The sequence below is a fragment of the Ambystoma mexicanum genome, chromosome 2p (genome assembly GCF_040938575.1).
Source record: "Ambystoma mexicanum isolate Mex_15411 chromosome 2p, UKY_AmexF1_1, whole genome shotgun sequence".
NCBI classification, from domain to species: Eukaryota; Metazoa; Chordata; class Amphibia; order Caudata; family Ambystomatidae; genus Ambystoma; species Ambystoma mexicanum.
The window spans coordinates 922,484,243-922,504,245 of NC_090923.1; the positions used below are offsets into that span (position 1 = coordinate 922,484,243).

Here is a 20,003-nt window from a genome sequence, read left to right on the forward strand (position 1 = left end):
TCGTTGTTACAAAGGTCCAGCACTCTGTTGTGGGGACTTTTCAGACTATTCTGGACTCTGGAGATCCACCAGGATGCCCACGAAGTTTCAGAAAGATTCGGAATTGAAGACTGTGAACCACATAATGGCTTCAAGTCCCAGGGTATTGGGGTATTGCAACTGTTAGGCAGAGTGTGTATGCAGTACCCTTTGGGACCACTACACACAACTATCACTACAGGTGTAAGCAAAGTAAGCAAGTCTGTACTACACAGTTTTTGGTAGCAGAGCTGAGCAGCCAGGCTTATCTCAAGAGGGGAATGTGAGCTGTAATGCTGTTACACAGAGGTCTACCATCACAAGTATTCAAATAAACTTGCACTCAAGGATTCTTGGTAAACCACTTATTAATTTATTTCACAGTTATAAAACATTCACTAGAAGGAGGCAATATAGATCATACACAAATATACTTCAGTACTTTACACTTTCAGTTTGAGGCATTTAGACTACTTTGAAGGAGGAGCAAAAAGGCATAGGTTAATAAAATATCAATAAAAGAATATTACAATTATTCTTAGGCAGAGCAAATATTTTGAGTTCACCGAAGGAGTCAATTCAGTGCAATAGGTTAGGCCAAAGTCAATGGACTGAAGTCTTGTATAAGATAAAGCAGTTCTGGTAGTTAAACGGAAAAGTCTTTGCCAAAGTTCTCAGAAGTAGCTCGTAAAAGAAAAAATCATATGTTGGGTCACAAGCTGATTAGGCCTGCAAGTTGGGAAAGATTCAAGCACTTTCACTGCGAGAGGTAAGTTTTCTCGGTCGGGTTTTCACTGTACCCCACAACGACGAAAAAGATGCAACTGAAGACTTCTGTTCCTGGCATTTCCTGCAGATCTCGCTGTTCCTGGGCCTCAGTAGTGGGGACAAGAGGGAGGACGCCGGGGGACTCCTGCACTACACTGGGACTAGTCGAAAAGCTGGCACTGGCAAATCTTCAATTCCGGTAGCTGTAGTCGAGAACACAAACTGGTGTCCCTCTCTCTGGTTATTCGGTTTCCTGCAGCACCCTAAGGAAAATACAACCAGCTCTGAGAATGGTATCCAGGTGGGCTTAGTGTCGAGTTGAATGGTCCCACCAACTCAAAGGGAGAAGTCGTCCTTGTAAGGGCTTCTCTGTCGAGGTGAACTTAGCGATTCAGACCTGCAGCAGGGCTTCACCGGGCAAACCAACTGTTTGGTCGACTCGACCTTCCAAGCCAAGAGACTCCTTTTATTCAGTTCTCTCCCATTCATTCCAGCCATGCTGTCACTCACCCAGCAGGGTGGCTGTCCTTAGCGGACAGTCAGCCAGCCAATCACGCCAGAGTGCTTTTGGGTCTGCTGGGAGACTAAGCAAGGAGTTGAGCGCCTCCCTCACTTCCCGACAACTCCAGATACTTGGATGCCAAGGGTGGACTTCAGTCCTGAAGCCCGCCAAAGGCACACAAACACAGGGACCAAACCTGGTTTGGCGCACAGAGACAAACACTAGAAGGACCTTTCCAAAACGAAATGTCAAAAAAGAAGAGACCAGGACCCGTTTAAACAAAGGGGCTTAAGGCGCCATCTTGAAAAACATGGCTCCTGTGATTTTTAGCTACAGGTGTTCGCGGTCGGGAAAAGTCATGGCAGTTCGTTGTAAAACCACCGCCACCAGCCTTTTCAATAGGAAAGGGTAGCATTTGAGTGCTACATGAGTGTTTAGATACGGGGGATACTATGTAACCCCTCCAGCACTCCATTGTAAAATTGTGTGTGCTGGGTCTATGAATTAGGAAAAGACTAGTAAAGTCAATTTAACTTTACATTCTCTGGGAAACAGTTTATCCCAGAGAAGGTATTTAAACCTTTGAGAAGTCTAAAAGACATCCCTGTGTCACTGCACTGAGGGTGCTGTGTAACACACATGAAAAGATGCCGCCTATGGAGTTATCTAAAACGCCATAATCCGAGAACACAAATGTAAAACACACATCAAAACACATGAGAGTCGGAAAAAGGCTAGCACTCTTTCCAGGTTAAAAAATCAAGTCTTCAAAAGCCAGCAAAGTTGCAGGGGTTCTCTAAGGTGAAGAGAATTCTCCCTAACAGTTGCTTCTGTAGAGTTGCTTGCATCTTCTACTTCACACAAGCCTCCCAGCTTGTGGCCCTACATTGATTCTACTTTTTCGACCAAGACTTCTAAAACATTGTGCAAGACTTTTATTCACCTACAAGAAGTGCTTCAGCTCACCTAGACTTTTGTCCAATTGACATTGGCTGGCTTGGCTCCCTGAATAACTTCTTTCCTCTGACATTGTGTTTTACATTTCCTTCCAGGAAGGGGTTAACTTACTTTGCATCGGGGGTTCAAAAGTACTTACCTGATTCAGAATAATTGTGTGATACTGTGTTTTATTCTATAACCCTTTTCTTAGACATCCTTCTAAGTATTGCTCTAAATGCAACAGGGATATATTAATGTCCACAGTGTCCTAGCTATTTAAGTCACCTGAGGTTGTAGGAAGTGTGTGTGCCATCCCAAATGGGTATTTGCCGATTTAGAGAAACTAAGAGTGTGTATTTTGGAGTGTATTTGAGTGTTAAATTAAATTGCCCCTTCTGAAGAAGGCTTATTCAAACTGACTTAAATACATTAATATTGTTTAATCAAGAAACCTTGAGTGTAAGTGTTTATTTGGATACTTGTCACTGTGAATCTCTGTGCAACTCCCCTACTGCTCACATTGACCCCTCTTGAGATAAGCTTGGCTGCTCAGCCACACTACCAAACTATGTAGTACAGACTTGTACCAAAGGTTGGGTTCCTATTGCCAGGAGGTCAAGGCTGTTGTAGTGCACCCACAGGGTACTGCTTCAAATCTTGATCAACAAGGACTGATCAGTTTCCCCCCATGACAAAATGAGCACAAGGCCAGGGGAGTGAAGATGAAGGCTTCACTTCACTGTAAAAAGTCAGGACAGGTTCTAAAACAGAAGCAAAAAGATTGGGGGTCCATATAAAATAGAGGGAAAGTTGCTAAAAGAGAAAACTTTCCTAACCATAAAGAGTATATTTGAAGTAAAATGTGATGTGGCTTATCCTTTAACTGAGTTACGAGTACACAGTACCTTAATTCTATGACACGACGGGAGGCAAGCATTTTGCTTATTCTTCTTTAATACTGCTAAATCACAGCTTTGCAAATATAACATAACTTCCTTCATTTTTTTTTTAAACAGTAACAACTGACACAAAAGAAAAACTTTCCAAACATTTAAAAACCCTTAAGTCTGTAAGTGACTCAATGTAGTGCACCCACTACAACTCCCATGAGGCCTCAGGTCGCCAGTAGTCTTGGCCTCAGTCTCGTCCTCCAATAGGGATCCCCCTGCTAGTACAAGTCTCTCTATCCTCAGGGTGCCTTCCTCTTCTTTTTTGCTGCTTACACAGCCAAGTACCCTTTCTACCATTCTATGGTTGCTGACAGCGTGACTAATATCAGTGTTGCAATTAGAACATGTCATGAATCGATTGTGTTTTTTTATTAGGGTTCATTTAATGCGTGGCGGTGCAGCATGTATTTAGGCGCTCATGAGGTGTTTTTTGCTTCGCAAGATTATGTAAAGAGTATTCCTCATTAGCCTTGTATGGAGGAAGGAAACGGCCCGCGAGCGTTATCACGCCACTCCGACTCACACATTTTAAGATGGTTCAATCATTGTCAAAAGAAATGTACAAGAAATGTCCAAGGAAGGATTAATTTATTCAGTAAAAATAGAAAAACGTCTGTGCCTAGATGCAGGTCTCTGCTTGTTTCCACTGGATGTGTGCAATATAAATACGAAATCAAATCAAGGACTCACCAAATTGGCTACATTCTCTGGAGTCAGTAGAGGCTGCAGGAAATCTGCAGTGATATCAGTTTCAGTTTGGACACTCGGCGCAGAGGGTTTGGGAGCTGGTGCGGTTATAGTCTCAATGTCCTTGTCTTCATCATCTTCTACGAGTGGCGTCTCTTCAAAGAAAAATGGAAAAGCTAGTCATCATCCACAGGTAACTACTGCATAAATCGCTCTTAAGCCCCCTATAACAGACAGAAAATTGCTACACTTTTTGATGGCTTCCACTTTCCCCCTGAGAAAATAGAAGCTCCAAACAGAAGAGAACACAAGGCAGGTGTATGCTAGGATTAAGTAATATTTCAGGGCAATATTTCAGTGTTCGAAAAGTTCAATTGTAATACAAACATGAAGAAACAAATTGACGGGCACTAGCCTAGAAAATTCTCCTTATGATTAATAGTTAAATATACAATTAGAAGTATACGTTTATGTAAGAATCAGTGCAGTCCAAATGGTGTGGGACTACACCAGACTTATCTCTTGGCATTGGGTAACCCACATTTTAATGTAGGCCTGTACTACAAAAGTTGTTAGTGTGACTGAGCACCAGGCTTACTTTAAGAGGGGTAATGTGAGCTATAGAGCTGTACAATGAAACAATTAAATACAGGTATTCAAGTAAACACTTACACACAAAAGTTATAATATAGATATGTATGTAATTATACACAAATCTATTTAAAGCATTCTTTAAAAAGTAAGAAAAAAAGTAACTTTTCTGTAACTGTTGTTCTCCAGCATGGGTCTGGCAGGGATTCATATGCTCATGAATACTCCTCGTCGTCAGGCTGGGAATCCTCTGTAAAGAAAAAATCAGTTACAGTTTCATTTCTGAACTGTCCTAACAACCAATCACTGGTCTCTGGGTCATACTGCCACCAGCCAATAACTGCCCTTTACCCAAGTCCCTCCTCTGGCAGTCATTTTCAGATTTGGTAGCACGTAAAGTGGCAGTAGGACCAAGAGAAGAGGCACAGAGGGGTAGACGGGGAGGGTTCGCATGTGAATCCCTGGTAGACCGATGCTTGAGAAGAACAAGTTACTTCTTACCTGGTAACGTTCTTTCGACGGGATGTTCCTCTGACGTATTCCTTATCGCCCTTCCCAACCATCCCCGCAGTGATACTTCCCTTGTGGTTGGAAGGGATTGTGTCCTCCGACATATTCCTTATCTTTGATAGACTCCCATAGCAGTGGCATGTAATTGGAGGTGGGAGTGAGAATGTTATGTATCCCTTTAGGGATGGACCGAATGTAATATGGCCTTGCCAAATCTGGTTTCTTGACTAGTGGAGGAATCCAGATTGTAAAATTTTGTGAATGTATGTGCGGACGACCATGTGGCAGCCGCACATGTGTCTCGGACCGGTACCCCTCTTTAGAGAGCCGAAGAGGCTGCGATACCCCTGGTTGAATGAGCCCTGAGATTTTGGGGTGGCTCTTTCCCTGCCAGTTTGTAACATTCCAGAATGGCCAAAATAATCCACCTGGAGATGGTTTGTTTTCTTATGGGTAGTCCCAACTTGTGACCTGAGTATCCTACAAACAGTTGGTCTGCTTGCCTCCTGATCCTAGCCATTCTGCTGATGTAAAAGTTGAGAGCTCGCCTTGGGTCCAGCCTATGTAGCCTTTCCTCCTCTTTCCCCGGATGGGGACGAGGGTAGAACGAAGGTAAGGTAATTTTCTGAGTAATATGAAATTCAGAAACCACCTTTGGGAGGAAATTAGGCTTCACCTGAAGGACAACTTTGTCCTTGTGGAAGATTGTATGTGGGGGTTTACAGGAGAGAGCTTTTAGCTCGCTCACCCTCCTAGCAGATGTTAGTGCTACCAATAGGACAGTTTTAAGCGTGAGAAATCTCAGCGCGCAAGAGTAAAGTGGTTCGAATGGAGTGCCCATTAGGAAGTTTAAGACTAAATTTAAGTCCCATAAGGGGAATGGTTTTGGAGGGTAAACATTAGTTAGTCCCTTGAGAAATTGAACCACTAGAGGAAGTTTGAAATACGATGGTTCCTCCGCAGTACGCTTGAAGATAGAAAGCGTTGCGAAATAGCCTTTTACAGTGCCAACTTGAAGGCCTGAGTTTGCCAAGTAGAGTAGAAACGATAACACCGTTGGTGTACCACATGAAAAAGGGTCGATATTCTCTTCCCTACACTAGCTGCAAAATTTGTTCCAACGGCAGCGGTATAAAGACTTTGTTGCCGGTCTTCTGGCCGAAAGCAACACCTCCATGACGTCATCAGGGAGATCCCAATCCTTGTACCACACCCTTTCAGAAGCCAAGCGTGAAGGTTAAGGGTTCTGGTGTCTGGATGGAGAACCTGACCTCCCTTCTGCGAGAGAAGATTCTCTGAGTGGACGACAGATTGGAGGACAGATGGACATATCTAGAAGGTCCGGGTACCACATTCTCCTGGCCCAATCTGGGGCAATTAGGATCATCGTTTTCCGGAATCTTCTCAACCTCCTGATCATTTGAGGAATAACAGGGACTGGTGGGAACGTGTAAAGGAGTGGAAACTCCCAGTCCACTACGACCGCATCTCCTAGAGCTCCTCTTGGGGGAAATTCCCTTGAACAGAACAGATCGCACTTCCTGTTGGTGCTTGTGGTGAACAGATCCACCTGAGGGGTTCCCCAAAGGGCAAAGATCTCTTGAAGGACTTCCTGAGCTAGCTCCCACTCGTGGGAGACTGCTCTGCCTGCTCAGAGCGTCCGCTGTCAAGTTCTTCTCTCTGGCTAGGTGGACTGCCGATAGAGAGATTCCTTCTTGGATTGCCCAAAACCAGAGCTGCATCGCCTCTCTGCACAGTGGCAGTGATCCTACGCCTCCTCTTTTGTTGAGGTAGTGCATGGCCACCGTGTTGTCCGTCATTATCAGGACATTTCTCCCCTGTACTGATGGCAGGAAAGCTTTCAGCGCTAGTCTGATCGCTCTCAGCTCTTACTGGTTGATGTGTAGTCTGGACTCTGATGGAGACCAACGACCGTTGATGGTCAAGTCGTTGGCATGGGCTTCCCACCCCGTAAGTGAGGCGTCTGTGACTACTGTTATCTCTGGCTATGGTTGCCAACAGTTCTCCTTTCAAGATGTTCTCTTGATAGGCCCACCATTGAAGGTCGCGGGCTACCTTGTCCGGAATCCGGAGGAGATTTGTCATTCTCCCCGAGAATTGCGACCACGGAATACTCAGTGCCCACTGAAGAGATCTCATTCTCAGGCGAGCCTCTAGCACAAGGAAGATGCAGGATGCCATGAGGCCTAGCAACCTCAAAAAGTCGAAGGCTGGGAGACGTTGGGCATTTTGAAACTTGGTGACCATCTGTAGAATATCTTGAGCCCTCACCTCTGGTGGCGAGGCTTTTCCCAGGGAAGTGTCCAGGACCGCTCCAATGAACTGGAGTCTCTGTGATGGTATCATCTGTGACTTCTTTGAATTGAGGGAGAAGCCCAGTCTGTGAAGGAAGTGGCAGACATAATCTAACTGGGCCTGGGCCTGTTCCGAAGATACAGCCCTGATCAGCCAATCGTCCAGGTAGGGGTAGACGTGGATCCCTTCCCCCCTTAGACTCGCCGCCACTACCGACATCAGCTTGGTGAAGACCCTCGGGCGGAGGTCAGCCCAAATGGCAGAACTTGAAATTGATAGAGTCTCGCCAATTGCGAACCTCAGGTATTTCCTGTGTTTGAGATGGATTGGCACATGGAAATAAGCATCCTGAAGGTCCAGAGATACCAGCCAATCCTGGAGCTGGGGGGCCTGAAGGATCTGAGAGAGAGTTACCATCTTGAACTTGTCCTTCCTGAGGAACTTGTTCAATTCTCGTAAGTCCAGGATGGGTCTCAGTCCTCCGTCCTTCTTTGGTATGAGAAAGTAGGGAGGAGTACCAGCCCTTGTTCCTGTCCGCTACAGGTACCGGCTCTATGGCACCTTTCTCTAGCAGGTCTATAATTTCCTGCAAGAGGAGCGGATCTGGAACTTTTAGAGAGCTGTTCCCCGGTGAATGACTGAGGAATGTGTAGAAAGGGTAGGCAGTAACCTTGGGCAACTGTCTCCAATGCCCAAGCATCTGACGTTATAGCCTGCCATTCCGTCAGATGGTGAGTTAACCTGCCCCCTACAGGTGTATTGTGTGGTTTGGGGGTGGCTGATGCAGATGCCAAGGGTAAAGAGGCACCTGCTGCTGCTGCGGTCTTAGTACTTTTGACCCGTCCACCTCGGGTGTATCTCCTTTGGCCTGTTTGAGCCGGCTGTCCTCTGCCTTTCCCGAATGCTGAATAACAGCGAAAGGACTTTCCTCTCCCAGAGGTTCCTGAGGGGCGAAAAGGAGTTTGGCGGATAGCAGCTCCTAAAGATTTTGCTGCTGCTTTAGAAGTCTGTAACTTTTCCAGACTGTCATCAGCCATTTTCCCGAATAATGAAGAGCCGTCAAAGGGCATATTCAAAAGTCTGGCCTGTACATCTGGAGCAAAGCCCGACTTTCGCAACCACTCATGCCTGCGGATTGTTCTACTTGCCGCCATGGCCCTGCTGATACTGTCAGCGGAATCGATGCCAGTTTGAAGTGATTCGCACATGGCATCTTTGCCATCTTTAATAATGTTAAGGAAGGCTTCCTTTTCCTCTCCTTCGGGTATGCAGTCAGCCGCTGATGAAGCACACTCCCATAGTGTGTGACTGAACCTGGCGAGCGTACAGGTGGTGTTGATGGACTTCAACGCCATACTACAGGCAGAGAAGACTTTCTTCGCCATAGAGTCGTAGCTCTTGTCATCTCTATCCTGTGGGACAGTAGGGTAGCGGTCCTACTGCTAGATGAAGTTGCCGCTTGAACCACCAGGCTCTCTGGGGTCGGGTGTTTTGATAAGTATTCAGGGTCAGCAGCCGCTACCCTATACTTGGCTGACAATCTTTTATTGACCGCAGAGATAACTTCAGGAGTTTCCCAATTAGATGCAATTTTCCTTTGTAAGGCTGCATGGAAGGGGACCACCGGGTCCTCCTGTGGGCCCTTGTCTAATATATCTGTTAGGTCATCCTGTTGAAAAACAGGTGAAGGCGCAGACCAACACACAAATTCAATAATTCCTGCCATCAGGGTTCTATAGGGTGTTTCGGCATGTTCCCCTGGGTCTGGCTTAACAAATTCCAATTCTGGGGAAGTATCGAGCCCACTTGCCTCATGTAGTGACTCCTGTAGCTCCTTCAGCCTTCTTTCTTCAGAGGTGAAATCCTCTGAAATAGGCAGTGTGGTCCTCTGTAACCCGAATGTTTCCTGGTCAGAATCTTCCCCCTCTTCATAATCTTCACGGTGTCGAAGATGGTGCCTTCTTACCCGATGGCTCATGGCGCTCTCGGGTGGAATGTTTCGCCGGGTGCTGCGACTCGCAGCGTTTTGATTTTTTGGGTTTTTCACCTGGGGTATCACCCTCAGCTGTCTTCGAGGGGGTCAAGGCCACGTTCTCGAAGACGCTTAACATTTTCTTTCTGAATTCCTCCCACTCAGCAGGAGAACTGTTTAGTGGGACAGGAGACCCTTTCTGGGGACACAGAAGACGACGAGGAAGGGGACCTTCGATGTCTCTTTTTTGAGTGTCTTGATCTCGACGAATGGTGGGAGCTACTTCGAGATCTAGAATGCGAATGTTTTCGACGGCGAGGAGACGAATGCCTCGACTCAGCCGATGAAACTTTCGAGGAGGTTTTGACTGACTTACCTCTCTCGAGCTTCCCCTTGCGCTCCTTCAAGGCTTTCGCCGTCATGGACATGCAGTCCTCACACTCCGAACAATGGTGCTCGGATCCCAAGCACCACAAGCAGATCCTGTGTGGATCCGTTATCAAATTTTTTTTTACCGCAGTCCCGACATTTCTTGAAGCCGGATCACGGCGTCGTCGGCTCCGATGAATAAGCCATCAAGAACGATAAGGTATATTCGAGTAGATATAGTTAGTTATCCTGACTGAACTGAGCAACGACGTTCCGAGGCCCCACGAAGCGCGGAAAAACGGAACTGAGCAATGGACGTAGCGCGTGGCTATTTATGGGCATGATGACGTCGGCGCCGATACGGTGGCCGTCGAGGGACATCGACTCGGCGGACGTCGACGCGCAGCGCCCTCTACAGAAAAGATTTCCGAGGCCAGCAAGCTGGAAACGTATTATCAAAGATAAGGAATACTTCGGAGGACAAAATCCCTTCGAATAACAGTTACAGGTAAGTAACTTGTTCCAATAAAGAAGACATAGCCGTACACATATTCACAACTATGGGAGGTGGCAAAGGCTCAACATAAGCATCTTTTACCTCCTCACCAGGCTCACCTTCAAGCGAACAGGTTGCGCAGCACTGCATGGCCGACTCTGGACTCCTCCCTGGAATCCTGGTTGACGCAGCAGAACCTCGTGATGGGGTGCGTCTACCTCCACGTAGCAGCATTGCAGATGTCCAGCAGGGGCACACCAGACAGGAACGCCATAGTTGCAGCGATCGCTCTGGTCGAATGGGCTCTCGGGCAGCCAGGCAACGGTCAGTTCACCAACCAGTGACAATGGGTGATGCAGCCGGAGAGCCAGCTGGAAATGGAAGCCTTGGAGAGGGCCTTCCCATGGATCACAGGGCCAAAGTTCACAAAAAGTTGCAACGTCTTCCGGAAACTCTTTGTGCGGGTCAGTTAGATCTTCATTGCTCTAGCCACATCTAGCAAGTGTAAAGTCCTTTCACCCGGTGACAAAGGCATCAGAAAAAACACAGGTAACACCAGGGGCTCGTTTAGATGAAAGTCCGACGGCACGTTGGGGATGAAGGAGGGGTGAGTCCTCAGCACCACCCTTGTGTCGTGAAAGTCAAGTAAGTTGGTTAACAGGACAGGGCCTGAATCTCACCCTCCAGTCGTGCAGAGGTGATGGCCATGTGAAACGCTGTCTTCCACGACAAAAAACGTCAGCGGTACTGTCTGCATAGGTTCGAAAGGAGGACCCATGAGCCTAGTCAATACCACTAAGTTCCCACGCTGGTGCTGGAGCCTTCACCAGCGGGAACGAACGGAACAGTCCTTTGACGAACTCCTTTACCAGACGGTGTGACCATAACGACGATCGTCCCAGAGATCTGGTATAGCGGGATATAGCCGCCAGATGAACTTTGATGGAGGCATGGGCCAGTCCTGCCTTGGCCAACGACAGCAAATATGAAGTAGCTGCGGAGCTGTGACTCGTAGAGGGTCGATTTCTGTGCAGAGCACCAAACAGCGAACCTCTTCCATTTATGTCCATAACATTTCAGAGTAGACTACGCTCTGGCCATGGCAAGCACCTCCTTGCAGTCTGCTGGGAGATCGTATCCCCCAAACGCTGCAGGAGCCAGACCTTCAGGTTCAGCGATTCTGGGTCGTGGTTCTGAATTGCGCCTCCTTCCCTGGCGAGAGGATCTGCGGCCACTGGAAGCTTGACTGGAGGGGACGCTGACATGCTGAGAAGGTCCGGGTAACACATCTGCCTCGGGAACGTTCGAGTTGATTGATGAGTCGAAGAAGCAACGGCAGTGGAGGGAACGCATACAGCGACAGGCCATCCCAGGGGAATGAGAATGCGTTCTCCATTCTCCCCAGGCTGGGGAAACCTGCTGGCGAACCTCTGGCACTTGGTTTTCGTTGCCGTCACAAACAGATCGATCTGGTGATTGCCCCATCTGCAGAACAGGAGATCCACTTGGTTCTGCCGAAGTTCTCACTTGTGGCAATAGCGCAGCTCCCTGCTGAGAAAGTCAGCGACGGAGTTCTATATTCCTGCCAGATCGGGATGAAGAACATCCCCTGGGCTACGGCCCAGTGGCATAGGTCCTGCGCCTCTTTGGAGAGCGACAGGGATCTGGTTCACCCCTGCAACCTGATGTAAACCATTGTGGTGGTATTGTCTGTGAAGACCTGCACCACCTTGCCCTTGAGGGACGGAAGGAACGACTCGAGGGCCCAAAACACTGCTCCAGAACGTTGATGTGCAACGTCTTCTCCTCCGGCAGCCACAGGTCTCTTGCATGAAGACTTCCAGTGTGAGCTCCCCAACTTTCCAGAAAGGCGTCTGTCGTGACCGTGGCCTGGTGCGGCGGGGTCTGGAAATCCACGCCTCCGGACAGATGTGCGAAAACTCCCCACCACCGTATCACTCGACAGAAGCTCTCGTCGAGCGTGATCTTGTCCTGGAAGCTTCCCGACACTTGTATCCAGCAGTCGTTGAGGAAATCCTGTAGTGGACGCATCCGCAGCCTGCATAGTCAGATGAGGTAGATGCATGACGACATGTCGAGCAGAGACGTGATGATCCTCACCATGGCGACCTTCAGTGCCAACAGCCGTTGCACCTTGCCCAAGATGGTCACTATCCTTTCCTCCGACTGAGACGCCAGGCACGCCATCTTGTTGAGTCGGGATCCCAGAAACAGTGCGTCCTGTGATGGGAGTCAAGCAGGACTTTGCATAGTTCACGAGAACCCCAGATTCGTCAGAAGGACAACGCCAGGCACTTGGTGAAAACCCTTGGCGCCGACTTCAATCCGAAGGGAAGGGCCTTCAATTGGTAATGCTGCCCTTGAACCAAAAAAGCGCAGAAACTGTCCCTTGTGAATGGGGATTAGGAAGTAAGCATCCTCCAAGCCAGCAACGACAGAAAGTCCCCTTCTTCTAGTTGTCCGAGAACATGCTGAAGAGTCACCATCCAGAATTTTTGGGACTTGATGTATTTGCTTAGACGACGGAGGTCTAGGATGGGCCTCCAGTCGCCGGTCTTTCTCACGAGGAAGTAATCAGAGTACACTCTGTAGCCTCTTTCGGATGAGCTCTATCGCGCACTTCTTCAGCATGGCCCGCACCTCCAGCAGCTGAGGGACATTGTTTTCCTGCCGGGCCACCGGTGGCCTAGGGAGACACTTCAGTTGAAGTTCCAGGGTGTGTCCGTGGGCGAGTGCGTCCAGCACCCAGGGGTCGGTGGAGATGGTCACCCGCTGACGAAGCTTGCCAGGCGGCCTCCCACCGGGGTGCACGGGTAGTGGCCCGATGCCACGGCCAGTTCAATCCTGCTTGGACATTGAAGCGCTGCCTTGGACACCCTGGCGACGACGTCCTCCTCCAGACTTGGCACGCCGGACCCTGTTCTCTTGGCCCGAATAGCGTGAGGGTTGACGGTAAAATGAGGCACATCCACTGAAACCTTTGGAGGATCCATAGGGTTTGCTGCCCGAGGTCCGGAAGGACGGCTGTCGCTGTTGAAGTCTCTGTGTCCGTCTTGATGGCTTGAAGAAACTCATCTACGGCCTTCTCGAACAAATTGTCCCCGAAGGGCATGTACAACACCCTCGACTGAACATCCAGACGAAAATTGGTGGCCCTAAGGCAGCCCCGCCAACTAAGGCAAACGCGGTTGCCCATTTGGAGGAACCCCGTGTCGGTGATGTCCGTGGCCACCGTGATGGCGTGGTCCAACGCCACCTCACCTTCCTGCAGAATCTCCAAAGCGTCCAACCTCTTTTTGTCGGGAAGGAAGTCCAGGATGGGAGCGATCTTGAACCACAGCTCCCGTTCATAACACGCCACAATGGCGAGAGCATTGGCAGCCTTTATTGGTAGTCGCCGCCGATGTGATAACTCGTCGCCCCATGGCATTCAACTTCTTCCCCTCGCTGTCTGGGGGAGGGGGTGTGGATGCCGCCGAAGAGGAGGAGCCTGAAGACTTCTTCTTGGCTGCTAACAATGCCACAGAGTCTGGCGACGGTTCGATCCGCAAGCACTTGGGTGCAGAGTCTGGCACCCTGTACTTTTTCTCAGAACGGTCCTTTGCCGGGCCGTGGAAGGATTCTTCATGAGAAGGTGGAGGCCCAAGGGAGAGCGTGATGCAATGCTAGGTGTGGTCCTCAATTCGCAACAGTTCATCCACCAGGTCACCCAAGACAAGCGTCCCAGCATCAGTGCACTTACTTGATATAAATATGGGCTCCAGCAGTCGTCGGGCTGGCAGTGCAGTCACGCCAATGGTGGGGCCTGGAGGTGGAGTATCTGGTAGTACGAAGGAGAGCCACCGCACAAGCCCCCAGCACAGGTGGCCACACAGCAAGGAGGCCCCGAATTCAGTCCGTGCCACCTATTACGTGCGACCGTCCGCTTGGCCCACAACGGTTGCACCCCACCAGTTTAGGCCAATCGCAGAGATGTCCAGGTGTGGGCCGCCCAGCAGCCATGGCCCTCTACGGCACCAGCAGACCAGCGCCGCCATGGGGACCGGTGCACTCTCGGGCCCGCACTGCAGCGCAGGGAGGCTCGCCATCTCCCACTCTTGCTGGGGAGCAGGTTGAAAGATGCCAAGTCCAGGCTGCACATTAGGAACCCCCAGTCTGCACCCCCATACAGTGTCCAGGGCGAGGGGCCGCCGCAGCCGGGTCCTCCACCAACCCAGAGTGGATGGCAGAATATGGGGCCACAGGCGGCTGCTTCGTCCACCCAGCAGCCGGCAGTGCGGTCGATCCGAGCAGAGGGTTCCACCCTGCGGCAGGGGGAGGAATGCAGGTCCCCGGCGCCTACCACGGGAGGCGGTCGTCCTCCGCCCACCCGGACGGCAAGCAGGTCTCTTCACTGTGAACCGCAGTCTGCAGGGCAGTTCCCCAAGTCGAGGAGGGGGGAGACTGGCAGGTGTTTTCAAGGCGAGTTGTCGGCCTTCGACGCGGCACATAAATGGTTGTTATAGGCATCCTTCCCATCGGAGACGCAGCAATTTCGGATTCGGAGGCGCTCCACTGTCAGCCGCGCACAGGGTCTGCCGCACCCAGCAGGCCACGAACGGCTCAATTGCCACGCCAGGTTGTTCAATCTCCCCAGGAGTTGGACAGGTGGTGCACCCCACCTTCAGCGCTCTGTGGGTGCATTTTCAGGGTCCAGGGATCTCTAGAACCGCCACTGTTATCTGGTGGTTGTCGGCGTCATGCAGAGCTGGCTAGCTAAGCAGCCATTTTCTAGGCTGCTCCACAGCGTTCCCTCTGGACCCCTTTCTTCTACCCAAAGGTACTTTTTCGGGTTTGGGGGTGCTTAGCTTCTCGCCTTAAGTTGTGCTGTCTCTCTTGAGACTTGCACCTAATTACTTTGAGTCTATTTCAACTCCCTTTGCACAGGCTTAACAGCTTGTGTTCTACAAGTGATTTTTCTGAACTCTAACTTTGTGTAAGACTTTTATCCAAGAAGTGCATCAGAACTATAGACTTTATCCAAAATACTTTGGCTGTCCTGACCCCCTAAAAGCACTCTTCTAAATCCATTGACTTTGATATTGCTTATCCCTTATAGGTTGTAGCTTGTGTAATATTGTTCCTGCTAGGAAAGGCTCATCTAGACCTCATTGGAGGATTCAGTTTCCATCACCTTGTCTGAGAAATTACTTCCCTTAACCCTTCCTTTCTGCAGCTCAGAGTTTACCAAAGTATTGGTGTGATATATAAAGGCAAATATTATCCTTGTGATTGAAGTCAAGTCACCTCAGGGTGTAGGAGAAGTGTATGAAGCATATCCAAAGATTATCCACTAGCTTTACTCATTCTGAAAAGTAATCTCAAAATGTACTTGAATTGTTACAATCAATTGCCTTTTTAAAGAATGCTTATTGCAAACTGATGTTAAATAAATAACTATGTAGAACTGAAAATTTGAGTATAAGTGTTACTTGGCTACATGTATTGACTGAGCTCATCTGTACAGCTCTACAGCTGACATTTACCCCTCTTGAGATAGGCCTGTCTGCTCAGTCACACTACCAACCTGTGTAGTAAAGACCTATACCAAACGGGGCGTTACCCAATACCAAGCAGGTGCGTTGTGTGGTCTCGCACAATGCGACTGCACCAATTCTTACCCAACACGTGGGACTCCGTTGTGTTGGAGTAATCAAATGAGGGGAATTCTTAGGGGCAACTAGACTGACCACTGGATACCTGATTCTATGTCGTCTGTCTTGTTTTTGTTCATATCATCTATAGCCAGTGACTGTGCAACATGATGTCATAAGCCCGTTAAAAGTAGAGGCAAATTATTCAAGAAAGATTCCTCAGTTTGAGTTAAGAATGGAGGAGAGACTAAAGAGAAGTCTGGGCCATACACTATGAAACTCAAGTTGAGGGTGTTTTTTTCATTTTCAGGGTAGCAAGTGGAAGACAGTTGTCCATTCTGGAATCAGGAATGCAGGAATACAGCAACACTAAAGGTTGCAGGTGAAAGAGATATGTCTAATTAGATGCCACCCGGGTACATTATGTCTTAAGTATCTATGCATCCCTGGGGGAAAAGAGTGATGAATAGGGTCCTGAATGATTCCATATTAGTGTGCTAAAAATAGGTTTTTGTCCAAATAGGAATCTCCTCAGGAAAGACCCCGGATACGGGAGGCAGCAGTCAGCTATGTTGTTTATACACAAGTATTATGCCCCTGATGAATGTCCGGCAGGGTTAGGCCACACAGGACAGAAACTTGTACAAGTTGGCTAAGAGACACAGTGTGTGAATGCTGTGTAGTTAGCCAACACATGTGTAAACCAGATGGTTTGGACATTGGAAATAATGTTGTGCATTGTAATAATGTGCAATATGTTGTAACAATAATACTTCACGGTGGATGGTTAAATCCGTTTTTAGCATGAAGTTTTAGTATTTTATCAGTGTGTGTTTTATAAACAAGATTGAATAATATTGTGTAAAATTTGAGGATGGTTCCGAGGTCTTACATTTGTTAAAGACCTATGCTCAGTGAATCAATGATGCAAAACGGAGGATACTTATTGTTTAACCTTACTTTGGTTTATGATCCACACAAAACAGAGATCCACTGTTCCTCTTTACCACAAAAAATGATTTATACCTCCATGTTCAATCTCACCTATTTTGATCTTCTTCTGCCCTTGCTCAGTATCATCCCGCTGGCGCTTTCGAAACTCCTTCAAGTTTGGCATGTTACGGGCAATCTCTTGCTGTTGAGTTCCCAGATCCAGTAACAGGGTTGTTATCTGGGCCTGAAATTCCACAGAGGATGGGTGCTTTAGCACACTCAACAGGTGCAACTTGAGATTCTTCCTCACGGAGCTCACCTGGGACTTGGCCAATGTAGGAGGCAGGTTTGCTGTGAGTAAAAAGAAAAGTGAAATACAGTCAGTCGCAAACAAGAAACCTAATGTATGTATTGATATTTTATTTGTATCGCGCTCGTACACAAGTGTTTCAGAGTGCAGCAAGGGAGGGGAATAAAGGAGAACAAAAACAACGATCTCACTAGGCCCAGTGACATTGAGAACGCGCAAGTGCATGGGAGAGGGAAATGGGAAAAGTGCATGGAAAGGGGGGGGGGGGAGTGGAAAGTGCGGAGGAAAGGAAAAAGAGATATATAATTAAAATTAAGGCAACAAACAGGGGTAGTGCAGCCAGCAAGTGACAAGTGCTGGGTTTAAGGCTGCAGACCGGGTATGTCTGATAAGTGTAGGAAGAAAGGGGGGTGGGGGGGACAGTGTATGGGCACAGATACAGGCCGCAGTGCAGGGGGTGGCCCGGAGGCAGTGCAGGTGGGTGGCAGGTTGAGCAGGTACCTGGGCCTGGAAGACAGAGGGTAGGCCAGGTGCACGGTGCAGAGAGAGAACAGATCAGCAGGGGAGTGGAGCAGCGAAGGCTGAAGCAAAGAGGAATGTCTTGAGGTGCTCCCAGAACCGTAGATGGTTCTCCAAGTTTCAGAATGGCAAGGAGGGCTGTTCCAGAGGGAGGCCCAGCTGAGGACAGATCTACCCCCAGCTTGTTTCTTTGAAAAACAACTGACCCTGAGGGAGTTAGAGGGGGGAAGAGCTCGAGAGGGGAGGTATTTGCAGAGGGATAGCTGAAGGTATTTTGGACCCAGGCTGCAGAAAGCCTTGTGGACAAAGCAGAGGGTTTTGAATTTAATCCTTGCATCCATTGGGAGCCAATGGAGAGATTTCAGGGCTGGAGAGCAACGTTCCCACTAAGATGTGCACGTGTGCGCTTGCCCAGCTTCCTTCTGGGTGCCGCTCAGAAGATTTTTAGCAGCACACAGACAATTCTCAGCAATTAATTGAAATTTGCTTTCTCTTAAAATAAGCAACTAGTCTTGCTAATTTGCATTACACTAATATGCATGGATGACCGTAAACACCTAAACTCCCTGACAGCAAAATAAACACATAAGCAGTTAAAAACTAATATAAAAAACTGGCTCCATGAACAGAAGAATCTAACCAAGCTATGCCTACACACATTAACCAAATAATGTCCCCTCCCACCCATGACTCCTAAGCTTTATTCTACCACACTTTGACCTTATGACTAACTTCTGCCCCAGAACACATTAAGATGGTACCGGACAACCTTGACTCCAACACTCTTGGCTTTGCGAAAGATTAGCAGGTGTGTACCTACATCCACTTGTTTTATGTTTGTTGTAATATGTATAATATGTATAATATGAATAACGTTCACGTGCCAGAATTTCTGTTACTCATTGTGCCTCACCAAAAGTGTCACCCACACGATACAATCTAAATATCAGATACTGACTGTAAGTAAGCAGGCTACCTGGATGTGTAACCTTATCCCATACTTCCTCCTCTTTGTACATATGTCAGGCAAGTGCTTTGAAACGGACCCCTTGCAAGTTAACACATTATAAAACTCAAATATTAATCTGCCCTGTAAAGATTTTGAGAAGACAAATGTGATGCTCAGTATCTCCTACTTTAGCATTACTAACATTACCCCATAACTGGATAGCAACATTGCAATATCATTTATTTTAACTACAAGGGATAATGGATATGGAGTATGCCTGGGATTACTCGTCCATAGTATCAGGGCACCCGATCTTCAGACAAGAGAATGCTTTTCACACAATCTGCCTCGTTTCCAAGTGTTCAGAGTTCCTTTGGGCATAGACCGTCACACATTATATGGTAACTCACTGCTATGCAAAAACTGTTTCACTGAGCACTGTGTGGGATATGTTGCAAACAATCTTGTATGCACTGCAAAAGAATTGCGTACATGCAGAGTCATGACATTTTTAAAATGCACATAATGGCATTAACTATGCCTTGCTTGCAAAGTATTGTGGGTCTGCAAAAATCCCAGTGAGTGTTTACTGCTATAATCCTTCACTTTTTAGAGTGCTCTATCAACTAGTATTGGAGGCTAGCACAGGGGCCGGGGAAGGGTATGGGTGTAAGAGCACAGGTCATCACTCCTTGTGGGTGATGAACAAAGCAGCAAATTTCAAAAACCAAGTCAGACATTTTTTTCGACAGAACACAATGAAATATGTTGCTTGTTTGCTAAAGGATAGTCTAAACAACAGCACCTTCTTTTTATGTCTATGCTCAGCTGCTGAGGGCTTTTCAATATAACCATGTGCTCTGTATCATCTCTAGCATCTCCCTGGATCTTATTTAACTTGCAAAGAATTACAGAAGAGGGATCAATAGTTACAGAAGAAGGGACCCAATCTGTTGCATCTCTTCAGATTTGATGCCATTAACTTAGAAGGCATATGTATGTGATTTTCTTACAAATGGATCCATAATATACCTCAAAGCTCTTCTTTAATTTGTCTAGGCTTTGGTGGAGAAAGGTGGGCAAAACTATGGACTATATTATGTTCCCTGTCATTTCACTTTCTATGTCAGGGTAACAAGCAAGGCTCTAATCTGATTATGCTCCCTACTTGGAGTCAAATGATTTTTATGGGAGCAAAAATGTTATTTGCTTTGCCAATAGTGATGCTTTCTGCTTATTAAAAAATGTTCTTCCCCTTAAAATTCCTGTTGAGATCAGGCATTAATATTATTAGAGTTCCTTCCTATGCCACTGCTCTACTGGTCACTAATTCGAAGAAATATCAGTGGGGCTTTGTGGATTGAAGCAACAAAATAAAAAATTGTTTCTTGTTTTTGTTGGGCACATTTTCATTTTTAGGGAGTAACAATTGATGGTGTATATGTCTCTTAGGTATAAGGCTGGCGTTATCACTACCCAAAAGACAATGTAAAGTGGATAGTAATCAGAGGCACAGGAAT

General features: G+C 47.7%; 1 protein-coding gene across 4 annotated transcripts in view; it reads right to left on the bottom strand.

Annotated features, from left to right (window-relative positions):
- SYMPK (symplekin scaffold protein) overlaps positions 1–20,003 on the bottom strand; it is a 1,074,521-nt gene that overhangs the window by 759,797 nt on the left and 294,721 nt on the right. For all 4 annotated transcript variants that reach the window (XM_069644649.1, XM_069644648.1, XM_069644647.1 and 1 more), the window contains exons 10-11: positions 16,817–17,056; positions 3,868–4,019 (exon numbers count right to left, since the gene is read on the bottom strand). In XM_069644649.1, the coding sequence (XP_069500750.1) occupies positions 3,868–4,019; positions 16,817–17,056 (392 nt within the window). The remainder of the gene's footprint in view (positions 1–3,867; positions 4,020–16,816; positions 17,057–20,003) is intronic.